This window comes from Electrophorus electricus, chromosome 20 (assembly GCF_041902795.1).
Source record: "Electrophorus electricus isolate QZ-2024a chromosome 20, ASM4190279v1, whole genome shotgun sequence".
NCBI classification, from domain to species: Eukaryota; Metazoa; Chordata; class Actinopteri; order Gymnotiformes; family Gymnotidae; genus Electrophorus; species Electrophorus electricus.
Window position 1 is genome coordinate 2357501 of NC_137516.1, and position 20061 is coordinate 2377561.

Consider the following 20061-nt stretch of genomic DNA (forward strand, 5'->3'; position numbering starts at 1 on the left):
GTGTGTGTCTGTTTCTTACATATGTGTACTGTACATGTTAAGCAGTCATACTCTCTATGATACTTTTAATAAAGCAACTCGCTGCAACAAATTAGCCTCTAACTGCCACTGAAATAAATGTGTGAACGCATAGTTATCACTAACAGTCATGTCTGGGTGTTTACTGGTCTACTCTCATAGTATTTTCTGTGTGGTACTGCAGGTACTGAAAGGTGTCAGACTGCAGAGAGTCTACTGCTGTAGAGGTTTTCACAGTGAGCAGCTACAAGACTATCAGGTTAGGGTTTGGATCAGGTTAGGGTGTGGGTGAGATTACTCTCTGTCGGAATGGGTTGGAGTCATACCATCAGTCAGGTGCCTCTGTGACTTGCCAGTCATCCATGCCAGTCTTGTTATTGTAGACTGCGGTGGTGGAGAAGTCTACTGGCCTGAGACCAGTCGATCTTTTTTTGGCTGCCACAGAGCAAACCAACCACTCACTCTTCCCCATCTGATCTCCACACCCACACAACACACACAACAACAACCCAGCATGGTAAACACGTCACATTTTTGCTAATTTTACTAAAGAACACTGGCAGAGGGAGGAAATGTTGGCAGTTCCTTATGTGAGAAGTGACACGACCATATTTGGTGTAGTCGTCCTCTTCATGTACTTGTCTGAACAGCATACGACGAACATCAGCACTGATGCCATCCTGTGGATGCTTGCTGCACCTGGCTGAAACTCCTGACTCAGTTGGTTAGACTGGTCGGAGGTGATGTCCATATGGCATGTCTGCTGCTGGCTTCTGTGTGCTGACAGGATGTGATACGGACTGACCCAAGGCCAGGACTTACCCAAACCTGGAGGTGTGGTCCAGACATGTAGGTGTGGGGGGAAGGTTGACAGCGAGAGTCACAGCTGCAGAGAGGCAGCCACGGGAGCAGTGAGTCACAGGCCCAAGCTACTCTCTTTACTCTCTAAGCAGCAGTGTTCCCCAGGGTCTGAGAGTCAGTAGTGTTCCCGAGGGTCTGTGAGACAGGAAAAAACACCGCTGAAACCAGAGCTGCAGGGCAGGAGATTCAGGCAAAGATGCCACCAGTTTGGATGGGAGCTCTTGTCTGAGGTGTTGGAGGTGAAGAGGAGGTATTAACCAGTATGGTATGTGTCTGTGCAACTCCAGTGAAGTCTGCTATTTGAGTTTCAATAAAGGCAACTAGGTTACTTGCATTTTAAAGCTAAACTTTTATTGTCAAGACAAGCTGTGTTCTCAGCAGACCCTTTCTCTGTGCCCTCTTATGGCAACTCTGACACCTCTCACCTGAATCAGATATCAGGTTCCCACTATCAGCTACATCCCGGGCATTGATAACCCTGATCCTACTTACTGTGATTCTCAAGGACAAAACAACAATCATTTACAGGTTGTGTCACATGAGCTATAGGTTAGAGGTTACACGGTTTACGGGGAGGTTAGAGCTTCCCTTAGGAGAGCCCAAGACATTCCACATTTTAACTTTGGCCCAGCTTGCGAGTTAAACAGGAACACTGAACACTTGATACAGGCCTTGTGGGAACTAACTGAGCTCGGGAAAGGGTCCGTAGGGACTAGACTATAAACAATACTTTTAGACCTTCATAAAAACAACAGAACAACAGCCTTTGCTGCAGCAGTTTACTATTAAACAATACAAATAACACACCGAAAATGTTTAAACTTTATGTAAATTAAGTACTCTAAAACAGGTAGTCCATTTTTAGGCCAAACTAATTGAAATTATTTTCAGACCTTAAAATAAGCTTTTAGAATAAATTCAATCCTAAATCAATCCAAAAAGGTTTTATGGACTCTTTTTTTGGTAGCAGTATTTTGATTTAAATATTATTAAATGAATGCCCTCAGATACATAACAGTGTGAAGTCTGAACCTTTAGTGGTTTTCTTCCTATTATAATAGAATCTGAGACATCAGCACTCATGAGGAAATTATACAGACTTAAAATTGTTGTTTTCTATTTCATATAGCCTTTGGAATTATTCAAAATGTGTGATACTACACAGGTAAGACTCAGAGTTCTGACATATCTTCTGTCTGAACAGAAGATATATTTATACCTGTATAAATGTCCAGACATTAACTGAACAAAGCCTGACACTAATTAATCACTGAGAAAGCATGGGCAAGGTTTATTTGTACAGAACCTTTCAAACACAGAAGCAATTCAAAGTGCCTCACATAAGACATAGAAGGATAAACCTTACGTCAAAAGCTAGGAATAAAGATTCACTTCGGAAAGGTCTTTTGGTCTAAAGACTAATCTGTATGCCAACCTTAGACCCTTGATATCCCCAGCACAATATAGTCAAGCTCCCTTAATCACATTTACACTAATGCTGAGGCATTAAGGCCTCAGTCTGTTATCAGCCAACAGTCAGGCAATCAGTGTGTAGATAAATGTAATGGTTAGGATACGGTTTGAAACAATGCTGACAGTGACAGGAAGATTATGTATTCTGTCGCTGATTATAATGTTTAGGTGAACGCAACATATTTAATGTTTTTTAGGCCGCTTCTCAATGCCTCCACCAGCTGACCAAGCAACAAGCTTTTGTAGTGTGTGTAGTTGTCTGTCAGGGTGTAAATATGCTTTCACCACATATCTCCTTGTTCATGTTATAAACAGCAATGTCCAGTTTCAATTTTTGTTCACAAAGTATGTTACATTTACATCACTACAACACTTGTCAGTATACTGGAACTTCAGGGGTTTTGTACATTTAATATAATTTTTTGCATTACTTAAGATATTTTATAACCAACATTAACTAAAGTTAGAGCAAAACTCATGGCTCTACATAAGGTCTCCAAACTGACACTCTCTGTCTGGTCACAGTTATAGGGCGCGCTGATTAACAGAAACTATTTTGTTTACACAAAAGTCTGACACATTCTTTCCATGTCAATATTCTTTCCATGTTAACATTGACTGTGAACATAAGATATAGCTAACAAGATTATCACGAATGCTTGTCTGAATGAAAAACTCGATTCTCTAAAATATTTCTGCTGTTGGTAGCCTATACCTGCAGAAAATGGAATAAGATAAAGTACTGTATTCATATAAATGAATAATAAAAATTGCTTGGACAGTAAGTTGTAAGAAAAAGCTTGGCTCATTTGCATCCCTGAGGTGTAGACAGACCCGAGCCCTGTAACTAATATGGCATGTACGGTATTCAGGTTTGAATTCGTCCTGCTGTTATTTAGTTATTTTTGCTACTTGTAAGAATTTTATTACTTATCAGAATTTTTAATTGTAACATCAAAATACTTTTTTGCTTTATCATTAAAACGGCATCCTTGACAGATCCTTTGTAGTGTAAATTAGAAATTTAAAATCATGATTAAAAAACAAGACAATACGTCACCGTCTAGCTCATAGTAGACTACTACATAGCAACTATAAAAAAATGATTGTGCTTTTTATGAAACATTTGAACTAATAGTCACAACAGGCATATTCATAATTTAATCATAACATGTTGCAAAAAGAAACATATGAACAGGAGCATGCGAGAAATATATCCAGTTCTATCTAATCTTATCAACTAACTGCCTCTTTTCAGTTTCTTTATTTAAAAATGTGCTATCACTTCGAGCATCAGGTAAAAGGCAGAGATGGATAAAGTCTTTTTTCCATCTATGGTAACATTGGATGAACTTTGGCATCTAATAAGGTCAAATTGACACCATGTTCCTTCTGAACGAGGCTTGTGTTTTATAATGAGCACAGCATATTATAGATAGAACTGCTTAGCAACTAAGAAAAAAACAAGCCCTTTCAAGTTGATTGCTGCCATCTGAACTGTCGTCATTTACTATTAGCTGTTTCTTCCTGTGTGACCGCTGTGTTTTAGTGTCTTAAACTGAGAAATGGTTGATCGCTCAATGATATTGTCTTATTTTAAACAAAACAGACAGTAGAGTGTTTACAATTTAAGAAAAGTTTTATTAAACTCAGGAACATGGAATTGTAGGAAGACCAGTGGATGGGTGAATTTGTGGATGGATGGATGCAGTCACTGATGCAGTATTAGTTCATATGGTCAATATGAACTGTCGCCTTATTTGGGTCGTGGCCTGACAACACGAACTACCACATCAAATGGAGGTATCTCCAGATCCTTACTGCTATTTATCTCCAGATCCTTACTGCTATTTATCTCCAGATCCTTACTGCTATATATCTCCAGATCCTTACTGCTATATATCTCCAGATCCTTACTGCTATATATCTCCAGATCCTTACTGCTATTTATCTCCAGATCCTTACTGCTATAAATGTAATATTGTTGTTATCCCAAATATGTTTTGACAGTTAACTACGATCAATAGCCTTTGGTACAAACATGTCATGTGATGCATAATACTACAACATAAAATAAAATAAAATAAAATAAAATGTGTCAGAGTTTTAGACTTCCTTTTAGACTTGGTCATATTTCGAGTTGCGCTCAGTTGTGTTTGCCCCGCCCTGCTGTATGGAGTAGCCACTTGGCAGGCGAGGACAGTCTAAGGTTCCTGCTAACAGCTGGTGGCCTTGGTCAATAATGGCCTTGATCATTTCTTTAAGCAGCTATTGGCAGTATTCCCATATCAGTAGATTAGCTTCTGTGTTGTTGAAGTCTGATCATACTTTATTCTTTTTTATCGGTTTTGAGGAAAGAATGTGTTTATTGATAATTTTTCATTATGGAGTCTATGTTTTGCAAGCATATTAACATATTAACATGTAAACATATTCAAGGACACTCATACACGCACAGATATCTAGAGCTGCATCAGATGGGTGTGGAAAGACATAAGTACACATGCTGCTCAGTTCTGAGTGATGGGAAATGTTTACAATAAAATACAGGTTAATGTGTTGAGTCCAGTTTAGGTTTGTTATGCATACACAGTAGACACAAGCACCACAATCAATACAAATGCCAGCAGCCCTCTAGACATTTAGATATGGTTACATTAGTGCCTCTCAGACAGACTGTCTTGGAGTAAGTCTCATCTTTTCAAGTCTGATCTAAATCACGGTGGGACGTTTGAATGGATCTCCCAGCTGTTAAAGCTGTGCTTTTGTTTAGAGAGATGGGAACAACATTTAGAGAAAGAGCACATCAGACCAACCAGTTCAACCAGTAAGTCTTTAACTCATTTCCCGCTCTCCTTTTTTATTTCATTTCTGAGAATCTAAAAACATGAGTCGGGGTTAAAGAACATAATGGAGTGTTTGATAACTTAGTAGTTGATATCACTACTTATTGGAAAATGTGCTAGATAGATAATAAGCGCATAGCCTTGTCTGGCGAATTTGATCTCTTTAACCCTGCTGTAATATACACCACCATTATGTAATACACTACATGGGAATGGTCTGTGATCATTTAGTTTCGCGAGCTCCCTGTGCAAGGAGATCTTCTTAAAGGCGTGTTATGTAGAATGTGTATATGATTACATAAAGTTGTAATTTAAAGTTGTATTTGTTGGTTTCATAGTATTCCTTCATTCCCCTGGTATGCACCATGAATTGGGATTTCTGGGTTAGTGAGCTGTTTTCCTCACGGGTGTCCCTGTCATGATATATAAAACTCCCACTTCATATTCTCAACATTGCACCTGAACTGTGGAAGTAGAAATTTTAGCATTAGTCCCAGTGAACAATGAAACAAGTTTTGTTGGCAGTGGCGCCCGTCACATGACTTATGCACAAGACCTCAGTTGCCTGTGTTGAGCTGTCCGAGCTACAGTCTAGTTTTGAGTGTGAACCAAAGACAAAAGCATATTAATCATGTGCAAACAGAATTCACAATGGCAGGGTTTGTCCCGTATGATTAATAAGGGATGGGGTGGTCCCCTACGGCCACCCTGCGCTCCTACTGCTTATGAGTCATTTCACATGCAACCTACTTGCAGCATCAAAGAGAATAAAAAGCACCACACGTGTGGTGTTAAGATCACAGATCCTACTGCAGTTCCGCTTCCAGGTTTCAAGCTGCGACTAGCAAAACTATCAGAGGGTGAATAAAAGTAATCTTGTTTTGAGGGGTTTAGTTTACAGCAGCGGTTCCTGTTTCATGCCACAGGAACCCCAGGAGTTGCACTCTTGGGCACTACATTCAGTGCGTACAGGGCTCACACCCATATATATATATATATATATATATATATATATATATATATATATATAGAGAGAGAGAGAGAGAGAGAGAGAGAGAGAGAGAGAGAGAGAGAGAGAGAGAGAGAGAGAGAGAGTCCATAGAAAGAGAAAGTTTCAGACAGAGGTCCTTCATCATCTGTGCAAGCAGAGTGGAAATGCCATTACTAGACCTAATGAAAAAGGCAGACAACAACCAGGTGGTCTGGAACTCCAAAGCACATGAAATATTTGTTACCCTTACACAAACTTAGGTAACGGCACCTAGATTAAGTGAAGCCCCTGCTATATCGGTCTCCTCCAGATCACAGATCACAAACCTGGCGACATACAAGCTCCAACTGCCTGCTATACTCTTCATTCTCTACTTGCTTGTTTAATGTCTCTCTCCTCAGGTGCACTATTGGAGATGATTCCAGCTGACACACCCCTGCGTCCGCCGGAAATCGATGGCAGCCCATCTTATGTCTTTAGATATCTACAGTACTCTTGGAGACACAGGGGACATCTTCGGAGGGTTATAAGCCGGAGGAGAGGTGTTGAATTCCGACCACAGACATCCTGGATCCTGGATGTATCACTGACTTCCACTCACGTTGCCCTGATCGACCCACGCAGTGCCTGCGTGGTGACCAGCAGGGCAGCGGTGCTTGGTGAGTGGAGTCAGCCCAGGAGGGGAGTACTGCCATTTGCTGGTGTTTTCTACATTCCCCGTCTGCTTTATTCTCCGCTGCGTTTAGCCCTAGCCTGTTCGCTGTGCTTTCGACCTAAACTGCACTGCCCTGTTTGCTGTGTTTTCGACCTTGGACTGTTGTTACATTGACCTGTGTAACAAACTCCCCCTGCATTTACATCCTGCTTCTGTGCGTTTGTGTGCATTACCAAGCCCAATTCCTGCGATCAATCAGGACTTGGGGAGTGTTAAATACATTTTTTAATCTTACCTCCTACTTGTCCTTCTACTTCTTTCATGCAATTTGTTTATTTTAATTAATGATTTTAAAGAATTGTTTTTTTTGTTTCAAATATAATCATCGTTGCTGAGTAAAACAGTAGTATAAAAACAACATTGCACCTGAAATGTGGAAGGTTAAATTTAATTAATTTTAATTTATTATAATTAATTCCCTTATTACTTAATCAAGTTATTGATTTATTGGCTAAATGGTTTTTACTCAGTTTTTTGGATTGTCTTGGCAAAAAATAAGAAACAAACTATGATGAACTTAAGTGCATGCCGTTGCAGGGGGACATTTCCTTCCTCGCCATAAGTATCGGTCATAAGTATCAGTATATCACCGTTGCTTGGGCGGTGATACACCTCTTATCAGTAAACAAATATGGTGTCCATGTTTTGGTTGACTGGGATCAGCAGAGAGACTTAGCAAGGACGGAAGGTAGAGTGTGAGTAGTTCCTTCAAAAAGGAACAGGTATGGCATGCTGTGCGTTGTGGCCTCGCACTAGTTAATTATCAGTAAACCGTATTGGGTTTTGTCCTTTCTGATTGGCACAGTGCACATCAGGCCAGATAAGAAACAGTTCAGTATTAATATTCTGCGTGATTCCTCTGAGGTGTGGTAGAGCCCCTGCTTTCCTCTGTCATTGCTTCCCTGACAGAGGTGTGGGACAGACCTAGAGGTGCAGTGGGTCTACCCCTACCCCTCCGTTTCTAGTTTCCTTCCCCTCATCTTTCTGTCTTTCTGTTGGATTCAACACTCCAGTGTCTCCTGCTGGCAGAATGGGATTCCTCGCACACAGCTGGGAATATACCACCGTGTTACTCACACTCGCTGCATGCCTGGTGAGTTCTTTTTTATTTTAGCACTAAAATCTGGAGCGAGATTGCGACAGTGGAAAATTATGATCAAAGACTAGGTATGATTTCGAAAATGGTTGGGTGTATGTTGTGATAAACCAGCAACCCTACGTCTAGTGAGCCTGGTTTGTCTGATAATGTCTGATAATAGAGCACCAATCAAAGAATGTCTAGATGAATCTGTCAGGTACAGAAATCCTCAGGTACAGTATTTGCCTCCTAGAATTTGAAAAACACAGCCCATTCAAAGACACGTTTTGGGTTAAAGTAACAGCACCAGCTGCTGGGATGAGATGGTATCTAGTGGCATGACTATTTATTGCTTTTTTTTTTTAGTCGCTATGCACCTAGCCAGATCCAACTCTTTGCGTTGTCTGATGTCTATGTCTGATACCTTTGCTGCTGTTCATGCTCCCTGTGCTATTCTAGATCTTTTCTGGTGCTCAGCCGGCACCTGATTTCTGTGTGATGTATGAAGAATGTGGCAAGAATCCCACTGTAGAGGGATCCCTGATCCCCGCCATAGTGCCCTGCAAAGACTACAGTCAAGCAAGAGGAGTGGTGGGGAAACACTACCAGCTCCTGAAGCAGGTATGTCCTATGCTGGACCGGGGCGAGGGCCAAACCAAAGCCTGTTGCTCCCAATCTCAGCTGCTGTCCCTGAAGAGCAGCCTGATGCTGTCCCAAGCTGTGCTACTGCGATGCCCCTCCTGCGCTTACAACTTCGCCCACATCCACTGCATCACCACCTGCAGCCCTGAACAGAGCCAGGTCATCAACATCACCCGGACCACGATGGTCAATGTTTCCAACACGGAGAAAGAGGCCGTGGTTGGCTACCAAGCATACATCTCTACCAGCTTCTCTGACGCGTCTTTCAAGTCTTGCAGGAACGTCAGAATCCCGGCGACGGGAGGATATGCTATCGCGACAATGTGCGGTCGCTACGGCGCCACCCTGTGCACGGCTCAGCGCTGGTTGGATTTCCAGGGCGACTCGAGCAACGGCCTGGCACCGCTTGATATTGACTTCCGGCTCATTTCACCAGAGCAGGCTGCAGGGGTTCCACCTGGAATGATTCCGTATGCTGGGTTGGCTCTGGGATGCAACGAGACAACACCTGATGGGGATAAAGAGTGCTCCTGCCAGGACTGTGTGGAGTCCTGTCCCGTGGTCCCTCCTCTGGATCCCCCGCCCGGACCTTTCATGATCGGTGACATGGACGGAGCGGTTGTGATTTGCCTCATTGTCTTATCTCTCCTCTCCCTCCTGTACCTGGGCTTCCTCGTGGCTGAGTTCATCCACAAGAGGTTCAAGGATAAAGTCACAGGCATGGACAAAAATGCAAACGAACTGGACCACAACCAGAAGGTGAATCCCAAAGACGTCACATGGACCGACAGGGCAAGTCTGGTAACCCAGGACTTCCTGGGGTCTCTGTTTCAGACTTGGGGACGTGTAATGGCGACACACCCTCTGAAGGTCATTGCTGTGTGTCTACTTGTCGTGGTGGCACTTGCGACTGGGCTCATGAACATAGAGCTGACCACTGACCCGGTCCAGCTCTGGTCGGCTCCCAACAGCCGTGCCAGGCGGGAGAAGGAGTTCCACGATGTCCATTTTTCCCCCTTCTACCGCACTAATCAGCTGATCCTGACGGCACCCGGCAGGCACGGCCACGTCTACGACTCCTTGCTCTTCGGCAAAACAAACTTCAGTGGCCTCATCTCTAAAGGTTCCTATTTCATTCAGTCATGTTCATGAATGCTGGCTTGACATCAGTCAGACAGCCAAGAGTAAGAGAGCCACATACTTAGAGATATTTGCCCCTGATCTCATTAACGCAGTGCTTCTCTACATTAGTCTTTAGCTCATTCTCTGCTCATTTTTGTGTTTTACCAAATATGACACACGTAACCAAGATTTTGCAAGTTTTGAAACTTGGTAGCCGATCCTAGATGCGGATCTTTAGCAAGGCTGGGCTCATGCTGGGTGATTTGCTCTTTTCACAGACCTCATCATGCAGCTGCTGGAGCTTCAGCAGAGAATCCAGGCCACTGAGTTCTGGTCAGATGAGCTTAATAACACAGCCACGCTTAAAGATGTCTGCTACGCACCGCTCAACCCAAAGAACCCCTCTCTGACAGACTGTGCTGTAAACGGACTAACCCAGTACTTTCAGAACAGTGTAGACAATCTGAATGCAAAGGCCAACATGACTGAACTCGGTGTGACCAAAGAAGTTGACTGGAGGGATCATTTCATCTACTGTGTCAAGTGAGTCTCATCCTAGGAACTACGGTTCAGTCATTGGTTCATTCTTGCATGGTCCTTGATGCAATATAAAATGAGAAAATGCACATTGCTATCATTGTGGTTTTTTGGCTTATTGCTTCTATGCACACACAGCTCACCGTTGTCCTTTAAGGACATCACTGCACTAGGACTGAGCTGCATGGCTGACTATGGCGGACCTGTGTTTCCCTTCTTGGCTGTAGGAGGATATGAAAGTAAGACAAGCCAACATACAGACAGACAGACACGTACATGTGATTACAGTTACAAGCTTTAATGCTAACCCTAACCTTGATTTTAACCCTAACCCTAACCCCTAAACTTGATTCTAACCCTAACCCTAACCTTGATTCTAACCCTAACCCTGATTCTAACCCTAACCCTAACCTTGATTCTAACCCTAACCCTAACCCCTAACCTTGATTCTAAGCCTAAGCCTAACCCTAACCCCTAACCTTGATTCTAACCCTAACCCAAACCCTAACCTTGATTCTAACCCTAACCTTGATTCTAACCCTAACCCTAACCCCTAACTTTGATTCTAACCCTAACCCTTAACTTTGATTCTAACCCTAATTCTAGTTTTTTGTGTTATTTTCAGATGAAGATTTCACCACTGCTGAGGCTTTTATTCTCACTTTTTCCCTGAATAACTACCCACGAACCAACCCAAAGTTTAAAGTGGTTGAGCAATGGGAGTCCAGATTTCTGCAGATAGTGCAGCAGTATCAAAACGATCCCACAACAAACTTCACCTTCGCCTACATGGCTGAGGTGAGCTAAACTGGAGCATGTGTTTTGAAAACCTTAAGAAAAAGGATTTACAAAATGGATTTCACGAAACACATATTCACATATTATTGTAGAAATATTTTGCATTAAGTAGACAGACAAGCAAACAAAGTTTATATAAAATTCCAGATTCTTTTCCTGAATCATCATGCCATCTCCTAATAAATGCACTCTTATTGCTAATTATGTCCTGCCCCACAGAGGTCGTTAGAAGATGAGATCAACAGAACTACCATGGAAGACATCCCCATCTTCATGATCAGCTATGGTGTCATCTTTATTTACATCGCCGTGGCTCTGGGAGAGTATTCCTCCTTCAAACGCATTCTGGTGGGTCACCAGATCTTCACCACGGCACTTTTTTCATAGGATTGGTGGTTAAACAGTTAAAAGTGTCAGCTTCAGGTGCGGTTCGGTGGAAAGTCCCTCGCTTAACTGAAAGTGGCAAAAATGAACAGAACGGGAAATACCAAAACATCTTATTACAACATGCACAAATCACTTTTTTTGCATGGTTAGATATAATAAATCTTGATAACAAATGCCATCATAAATACATGCCCCATCAATCCTATAATAGGATTTCAAAATATCTAAAGGAACCTTCTAATGGAATCTCTCTTATGTATATTGAATTTATAAATATCTCTTGTATGTGTTTTTAAAGACCTGTAATTATCATTTTGTTCTCTCTCTCTCTCTCTCTCTCTCTCTCTCTCTCTCTCTCTCTCTCTCTCTCTCTCTCTCGCTCTCTCTCTCTCACATACACACACACACACTCACATACACACACACACACACACACACACACACACACACACACACACACACACACACACAGGTGGACTCTAAGATCTTGGTGGGCCTGGGCGGTATACTGGTAGTGGGCTGCTCCGTCCTGGCCTCCATGGGCTTTTATGCCTGGATCGGACTCCCTTCCTCATTGGTCATCCTGCAAGTGGTGCCCTTTCTGGTCCTGGCTGTCGGTGCCGATAACATCTTCATCTTTGTCCTGGAGTATCAGGTGTCGTTGTTCGGCTCCAAGTTGCAGCTCTTTGATCGTTTATTCCACTGATACTTTTATTTGGTGTAGTCCAGTAGTCATTCACCCTCCTCTTCCTCCTTGTTTTTCTTATGTCATTTTCTTATTCTGTTCATCCCCAGAGAGATGTGAGACAGCCTGGGGAACAGAGAGAGGAGCAGATCGGTCGAGTCCTTGGAAGAGTCGCTCCCAGCATGCTCCTCTGCAGCCTATCTGAATCTGTCTGCTTTTTCTTGGGTAAGACTGAGAAGCTCCTCTGAGGGGGCATCTGACTGGCTCAGCCAGTCCCGCAGCAGACCCAATAGCCCACAGATACGATACATTATCCCAAATCATATCCGTAGCTCGGATCATCAGGAGGCACCTTATCTAATACCCAAATTAGCTAACAAAGTGCAAAGGACAAATGGTCCCTCACACTCCCATGCCCATACCTATTGCTTCTGAACTCCCAATACTCTCCCGTCACTCTTCTGATATTGTCCCAATGCTCCAACACACCGCTCACCCCGACATTCCGGCTGCATGTTTCCAGGCGCGCTCAGCACCATGCCTGCGGTCAAGTCGTTTGCGCTCTACGCTGCCCTGGCTGTGCTCATGGACTTCGTACTGCAGATGACGGCGTTCGTGGCGCTGCTCTCCCTTGACGCCCGCCGGCAGGACGCCAACCGCTGTGAGGTGCTCTGCTGCTGCTCCGTGAAAATCCCGCGCCCCTCCACGCCAAGCCAGGGCGTCCTCCTTCCTTTCATGCGGAAGTATTACGCGCCCGTGCTGCTCCACCCAGTCTCCAGGATAGCAGTGGTATGCCACACTAACAGCTTCAGTAGTTTTCAGTGATAAATGAGTTTGAGTGGTGTTGAGTTCTTTTGAGTTGTGTTTGAAAAACGTAAATGTAAATACAAATACTGGTTAATCTGGATTCTTTTAGACATTTATTTTTGTTATATTTAAATACTTGCTATAGTTTTAGAGCTCCTGTGGAATCCCATTACTTTTCCAAAACCTCAGTGCTTTATATTAAAAATATTTTAAGTCGTAAATAATATAAGGAAATAATAATAAATAAATGTATAAGTACATATTAATGGGAAAAGGTGAATAAGGATATGAAGCAGCAGGTTTGATTCCAGACTTGTGCTGCTGTCCCCAGATATTTCTGTTCTCCTGCGTGTTCTGTATCTCCATCTTCCTCATGTTCCACGTCAAGGTCGGACTAGACCAGGAGCTTGCCATGCCAACGGTGAGCGCACATTGCCTTGGTAACGAGCTCCTTTAACCTGTGCATGATCTCACTCTTCCTCAGCATCTGTTGCTAATACCACAACTCTTCCTTTGCTAATCCCTGCGCTTCCTAAGGACTCCTACATGCTGAAATACTTTGAATACCTGTACAAGTACTTTGAGGTCGGGGTGCCCACATACTTCATCACAACAAGAGGCTTCAACTTCTCGAGTGTGATGGGCATGAACGCCGTGTGCTCCAGCGTGGGCTGCGACCAGTTCTCCCTAACCCAGAAGATCCAGTATGCTACCGAGTACCCAGAGAGGTAATAGGCCTGCAAAAGCTCTTCTGAGGGCATTATGCACGAAAATGATTTTGAACATGTTTTTATCAAAGGGCTTGTATCACCACTGGGCATGTAGTATGAGGTGGTGTCTGAGACGCTAAGCTCTCAAGCAGTTTTAACACCATATGTTTTTCCAATAACTTACTCAGAGTATCTGCGTACTTGCCTTCACAGAAAACGAAGGATCCTAATTAAAGTGGGATTTTTGAAGCTGGAACAGTTTAAAACCTGATCACTTTTTTTTTTTTAATGCAATCAATAAGTTTAAATGAACTGCAGAAACGTTTATTCTTGCCACTGTTCTTTGCACCCCTCTCTCAGACTCCGTTCATCCGCCGTGTCAAGCTGTCTCTTTTCACTGCCCTCTGTGTCCCTGGTCTGACCCACTGTTTCCTGTCTCTCTTTCTTTTTCATACTATGTCTCTCAATTTCATCCTGTCTCTTCCATTCTGTCCCTGGACTCCCACGTCTCCCCCGTGTCTCCCACGTCTCCCCCGTGTCTCCCACGTCTCCCCCGTGTCTCCCACGTCTCCCCCGTGTCTCCCACGTCTCCCCCGTGTCTCCCACGTCTCCCCCGTGTTTCCCACGTCTCCCACGTGTCTCCCACGTCTCCCCCGTGTCTCCCACGTCTCCCACGTGTCTCCCACGTCTCCCCCGTGTCTCCCTGCTTCCTTTGCCTCTTCTCCATGCAAGGTGCCTTCTTTCAAGTTTGGTGACAGTTCAAAGTCACTGAACCAATAATCATAAAAAAAAGGATGCATGGGAAAACTCTCACAACAATTAAAGCTCAAGCCTTCAAAACAAATTAGAATGTTACTTTCCAAGAGTGCACACGATATAAGTGTATAAAGGAGTGCAGGCCGACCTTGTGTCTCGGTGACCTTTGGACCGCATGGCTCCCGCTGTGCGATCTGCAAGCCTGCTTATGCGTGCCATCTCACCCATGCTCCTCCGCTGCGTGCTCTGGGAGACCTTGGATTCTTGCTGATTCGATCACTCCTAAAAGGCCATCATGAATCCAACCTTGCCGAGCCGTGGCCATTAATGTTTAACAGCTCCCTGCACGAAGAGAGGTGGGGTCAGCAGAGCCATCAGAGTGCACTTTTCCTTGTTACTCTGAACTGAGTAACCCTTATTTGTTGGCATTTACTGGGATCTGCATTAAAAAGATGAAATTATTACTATTATTCAGTATCTCTGATCAAAATTGATATTGGCAATGTTTGGTACTTTACATTTGAATGGATAATTATTTCTATATTTTATTGAACTGAAGAAAGGTATGTTGAGAAAAGGTCTTATGCCTGACCATAAGGCATAAGGCAGAGGAAATCGGTTTTAAAACCTGAAAATGTAGAAACAATTAGACTAAAGACAAGCAGCAGAATCTAGAACATTCTTCCCTGTCACTGACATAGAAAGCTTTTCATTGGCTTTGAACAGAAGTGCTTCTCTTCTTTAATATACCCTTCATTTCTTCAGATCTTACATGGCTATCCCAGCATCCTCGTGGGTCGATGATTTCATTGACTGGCTGAATCCCAGATCCAAGTGTTGTCGGATTTACACCAGTGGACCCAACAAAGGCAAATTCTGTCCAGCCACTGAGAGTGAGTCTGACCACCTCTGAACTTCCCACTGGTCCAGCTACACACACATGAACACTGGGAGGGTTCATTACTCTGGAAGTGCCCAGTCAGCCATGGGCATTTCACTGTGGAAGTGAAACTGAAGCTGGTGGATTTTGTACTGGGACTCTGAACTTGTGATCTGTGGTGTTTGTTCCTAATGAGCAGAAACAAACAAACAAACAGTGAAAAAAACCCACACATCATCTTACCTCTGGTCTTTTGTTGTGCAGGTGCTCTTAAGTGTCTAAAGCCATGTATGCCTTTCCCTAACGACGGAGTCCTGCGGCCATCTGTAGAGGAGTTCAACAGGTTCCTCCCCAACTTCCTTAACAACCGACCTGACCTGCAGTGTCCTAAAGGGTAATCGGCGTTTCTAGGCAACACGGCAGCAGCATGTCAGCAGCATGTTGTTAATTACATTAACAACAACATTAACAACAATTACATTAACAGCAACACTATCTTGTTTCGTTGTTATGATAATCACAAACTTTCAGAACAGTACTCCAGGAATAACACTATCTGTGCATTGTTTTAAAATAACACTGCGCATTTTTTAGAACAGATGCAAAGTTCTGAGTTTTGAGAGAAAAGTTTAGTAATCCTATCTTTTTCTTTCTGTGATAGTGGATTGGGAGCTTATGACACAGCTGTGGTACGTGACAGTCAGACTGGGGAAATTTTAGGTGAGAGAACAACGCATAAAATAAAAACACAGGGTTCATGCAATGTGCTGTTCCCTACAACGGAAAGCACATTCAAATGGCTTTATTGGCAAGAATTGTAATTGACAACTATTGCGATTAACATTATTATTAACAACATAAGTGATAAAACTGTCTCTCACACACACACACACACACACACACACACATACACACATAATCATACACAATACTACAAATAGACACCTGCACTGGCCAACTAATCTCATATTATATATATATCTCTCTCTCTCCCCAGCGTCTCGGTTCATGGCATACCACACCCCTCTCTCTAACTCCCAGGAGTATACAGCAGCCCTGCTGCGTGCCAGGGAGTTGGCCAACAACATCACCGAAGGCATGAGGAAGAGCCAGGTGACATCACATGACTTTGAGGTCTTCCCTTACACGTGAGAGCCTCACCTCTACACTCCTTCTGCTCATGCACCTCTCTCTCTCTCTCTCTCTCTTTCAATGGTGTTCTCACTCCGTGATATCATATCACTATGATCTCATGCATGAACTTGTGCAAACATGGCAAAAACACTGAACAGGCACGTTTGCAGAAGGCATTCGTAAAAATTGATTTAACATTTAATTCTAAGGGTTTTCCCTAAACTTTCCCTGCATGTCAGATGTGACGTCACCGTAGAACATCAAAACAAACATTCTCTATGGAACAGGAACAGGAACACAGTCCATATGAATTCTTAGTCACATATGACAAATATGCTATTTCTGTGTTACATAAGCATAACAAATGTCACTGTCTCTCCTTCCTATACCCCCCAACCTCGTTGGCTGTGTCCCAGTGTGACGTATGTGTATTACGAGCAGTATGTGAACATCGTGTACGAGGGCCTGGTCAACATCTCCCTCTGCCTGCTCCCCACCTTCGTGGTGTGCTGCATTCTGCTCGGGTTGGACTTGCGTTCCGGCCTCCTCAACCTCTTCACCATAGTGATGATCACTGTGGATACGGTGGGCGTCATGACACTGTGGGGCATCGACTACAACGCTGTGTCGCTCATCAACCTTGTGACTGTGAGTAGAGGCGTAATGGGACGAAGGGCTGTAGCAGCATTTGAAAACATTTATTAATCTTGGTAAATATCACAGGCCGTCATGTGATGAATGCTAACAAATTTGTGTTAGTTCTGCATTTTGGAAATAATCCTACAAATGAAGGACCATGATGCTTAAACACAAATGCCTCATGTTATAGACCATAATGTTCAAAAGGGAATTACTCAGATTATATCCATGTCATTGAAGATAATCCCTCACAAGGGCATGCTGTGCTGCTGGATGGTTTTGCTCTGTTTTCGTTTCAGCTGTTTTAGCTGTGGTTACTGTAGGTGTAGTTGTTGCAGGTGTAGTTTCTGGTTGCTGACAGCCCTTCTCTTTCCCTGGGTTTCCAGGCCGTGGGGATTTCTGTGGAGTTTGTGTCTCACATGACGCGCTGCTTCGCCCTCAGCATCTTACCCACGAAGGTGCAGCGAGCCAAGGAAGCCACGGCTAACATGGGCAGTGCTGTAAGACCAATGACGAGATCAGCCTTCCACACAAACCCCTCCCACTTACAGAGACCTGAACTGCGCATAGAAAAATAGACAGACAGACAGATAGATGTACTTTATTGATAGTTGATTTGGGAAATTTTGGATTGTGGATTTTCTGTAAACTTTTCTATTGCGCACGAACAGGAGCGTGAGCTACACTATACCGAGCTTTGCATTAGGTCTTAGCCAATCATGTCTCTGTGCTGTGTCCATGTGTCCAACTAATTCATGCAAGAGTATGTGTATTAGAAAATTCCCGTGTGCTGTGACATATGTGCCAGGTGTTTGCCGGCGTTGCTATGACGAACCTGCCTGGCATCATTGTGCTGGCGTTTGCAAAGGCTCAGCTCATCCAGATCTTTTTCTTTCGGCTGAACCTGGTCATCACACTGCTGGGCATGGCCCACGGGCTCATCTTCTTACCTGTGCTCCTCAGCTTCTTCGGTACCACACACACACACACACGTTCAGTATCATAGTTCAAAGGAAAACCTCCATAAAGATAGTAATGTGTGCATTGCTATCTTTATGGCAGTTTACTATTGACACAGTATTATTGTAGCTAATACTGTTATACCTTAAGTGAGAAAAGCTTTTTTAAACAATATTTATTTTGTTCCCACCCCTACCTACACACACAGACACACACACACACACACACACACACAGACTAAAGCAGCTCTCTTGTGTTTGGCATTCAGGTCCTGGTGTGAACAAAGCTGTTCTGCTGAGGCTACAGAGCAAGAAAGCTGTGGAGACCAAGCAGAACTCCAGCAAAGTGTCCTATGACAACTTTGCCTTTGAAAGCATCCGAGATCCCCCCAGCACAGAGTCCTCTGTCCTACCGCCCAACCACTCGGACCTAACCGCTCCAGACAAACAGGATGAGGATGGTGTCACAAAAACCATCTCCAGCACCCACATTTGATAACGGGACCGCCCCGTCCCTAGTCTACGTGGAGATGAGGGGCTTCTTTACAAATGAGACAGTATATCCGTACACACACGCGCATTACAAGGGTCAGCAAAGCTTAGGGATGACCCTTTTCACACCTCAGGTGTGAGCAACATGAATCAAGGAAGCAGGAGGAGGCAAAGCAGTTTGCAAGTGTTCACTCGCTCATCAGCAGTCACAGGTGCATTGACACTGTTCCAGTGAGGCTACTTCTGGAAAACTCCCTCACTCTTTAGGAAGCAGCAGTCCCATCACGGACAGCCGCGCAGTACAGAGTTTGAATGAACAAAGCCTTCACCGTTAGCAGTGTCCAGTTTGTCCTTTACTTTACGATGCCTCGTTACAGACGTATAGAGACCAGAGTGAACAGAGAGGATGTGTGTGCAGGAGTTTCTGAAATTGCTGTAAACTCATAAACTGATAAAGTAGGTGTAAGCCTACCAGTTAAAATCATGTCACATCTCATTATGTTGCTTCTCCTGCTATAAGGAGAAGTATGAAATATTCCTGTGACCCAGCAAAAATTCCAAACCCAACTTGAAATAAACTTTGGTGCTAACACCTTTAAAAAACTTGCATACATGTGCAAATGTTTCAGCGTAGCTGTGTCATGACAGTGTGGATGCACTGGAAGACCTTAGATGCAGGCTTCGTAACAGCGGTGAACCAGATACCTTCATGTGCCTGACCAACTCATGCAACATAGTACCTGATTAAGAGCTACATCTGTGGGGAAACCAAGAAATTACAAAAATATTTTAGAATGAACTTTTTTACACAATTGCGTTGTTTTTTTAATGTGTTGTCTTATTTAATTTCATTACATTTGCACATATGGTGTTTTGTCTTTTTCTGAACAATGGTACTGTCATATGAAATTAGAAACCCTTGTGTTTTAGATAGACAATACACTGGCCACTCCAACAAACACATCTATTCTTTTTGTCATGTAATGATGACGACATGAAATGTACTGTAACCATTGTTTTACATCTCACCTGTACCGATGGTCAAGATCGTCACACCCTCAATGAGATGATGAAAGAAACCTCAATTAAATTCAACGTCTTAAATGTGTCCGTAGGAGCAGACAATGTGGTATCTGAACATTACGCCAGGTGGAATAGATGAAACAGAAGCAGATATTGTGGCATATTTTAAATTGGGCTTTTAAAATATGCTCATTTTACAGTGAAAAAATGAAGAGGAATTTCTGTCCTTTCCGTACATGGCTATATGGAGCTGTACACAGGACCGTGTGGTAACTGAGTGGAACCCACCTGCTTGGCGGGTTATGGAGTGCAGAAGCCTCTCTTCTTTTCTTGTTGTGATTAACAATGTTCACAATGTCTACTTGAAAATATTCGCTCGAAAGTAAAATGTTATCAACACTGACTCAAATTGGACGTCATGCCTGAAACACTTTGAAATGTGTACAAGATTTAACCATCCTTAAGATATTAGAATGTTATATTCCTCCAGTGAAATGAAACAGTATAA

General features: G+C 43.3%; 1 protein-coding gene and 1 long non-coding RNA gene across 2 annotated transcripts; one reads left to right on the forward strand and one right to left on the reverse strand.

The window, feature by feature from the left end:
- Positions 1–7834: 7834 nt before the first annotated feature.
- On the forward strand, positions 7835–19935 carry npc1l1 (NPC1-like 1). The gene is made up of 19 exons (XM_027027956.3): positions 7835–7997; positions 8442–9747; positions 10025–10289; positions 10422–10522; positions 10909–11081; positions 11301–11429; positions 11941–12123; positions 12264–12378; positions 12677–12942; positions 13292–13381; positions 13498–13688; positions 15192–15319; positions 15571–15700; positions 15968–16026; positions 16304–16454; positions 16857–17088; positions 17466–17579; positions 17888–18050; positions 18308–19935. The coding sequence occupies exons 1-19, from the start codon at positions 7935–7937 to the stop codon at positions 18532–18534; spliced, it is 4086 nt and encodes a 1361-aa protein (XP_026883757.2). The 5' UTR covers positions 7835–7934; the 3' UTR covers positions 18535–19935.
- Positions 11421–15641, reverse strand: LOC145652653 (uncharacterized). Its single transcript, XR_014118909.1, has 3 exons — positions 15550–15641; positions 14575–14768; positions 11421–11534 (listed from the first exon to the last, which is right to left on the reverse strand). It is a non-coding gene; the product is annotated as an uncharacterized LOC145652653 (long non-coding RNA).
- Positions 19936–20061: the final 126 nt, after the last annotated feature.

Coding starts and splice junctions, on each gene's coding strand:
- npc1l1 (XM_027027956.3), top strand. CDS start 7,935: ATGGGATTCCTCGCACACAGCTGGGAATATACCACCGTGTTACTCACA. Junction 10,523..10,908: donor GGCTGTAGGAGGATATGAAA/GTAAGACAAGCC, acceptor TGTTATTTTCAG/ATGAAGATTTCACCACTGCT. Junction 17,580..17,887: donor CGGCTAACATGGGCAGTGCT/GTAAGACCAATG, acceptor CATATGTGCCAG/GTGTTTGCCGGCGTTGCTAT.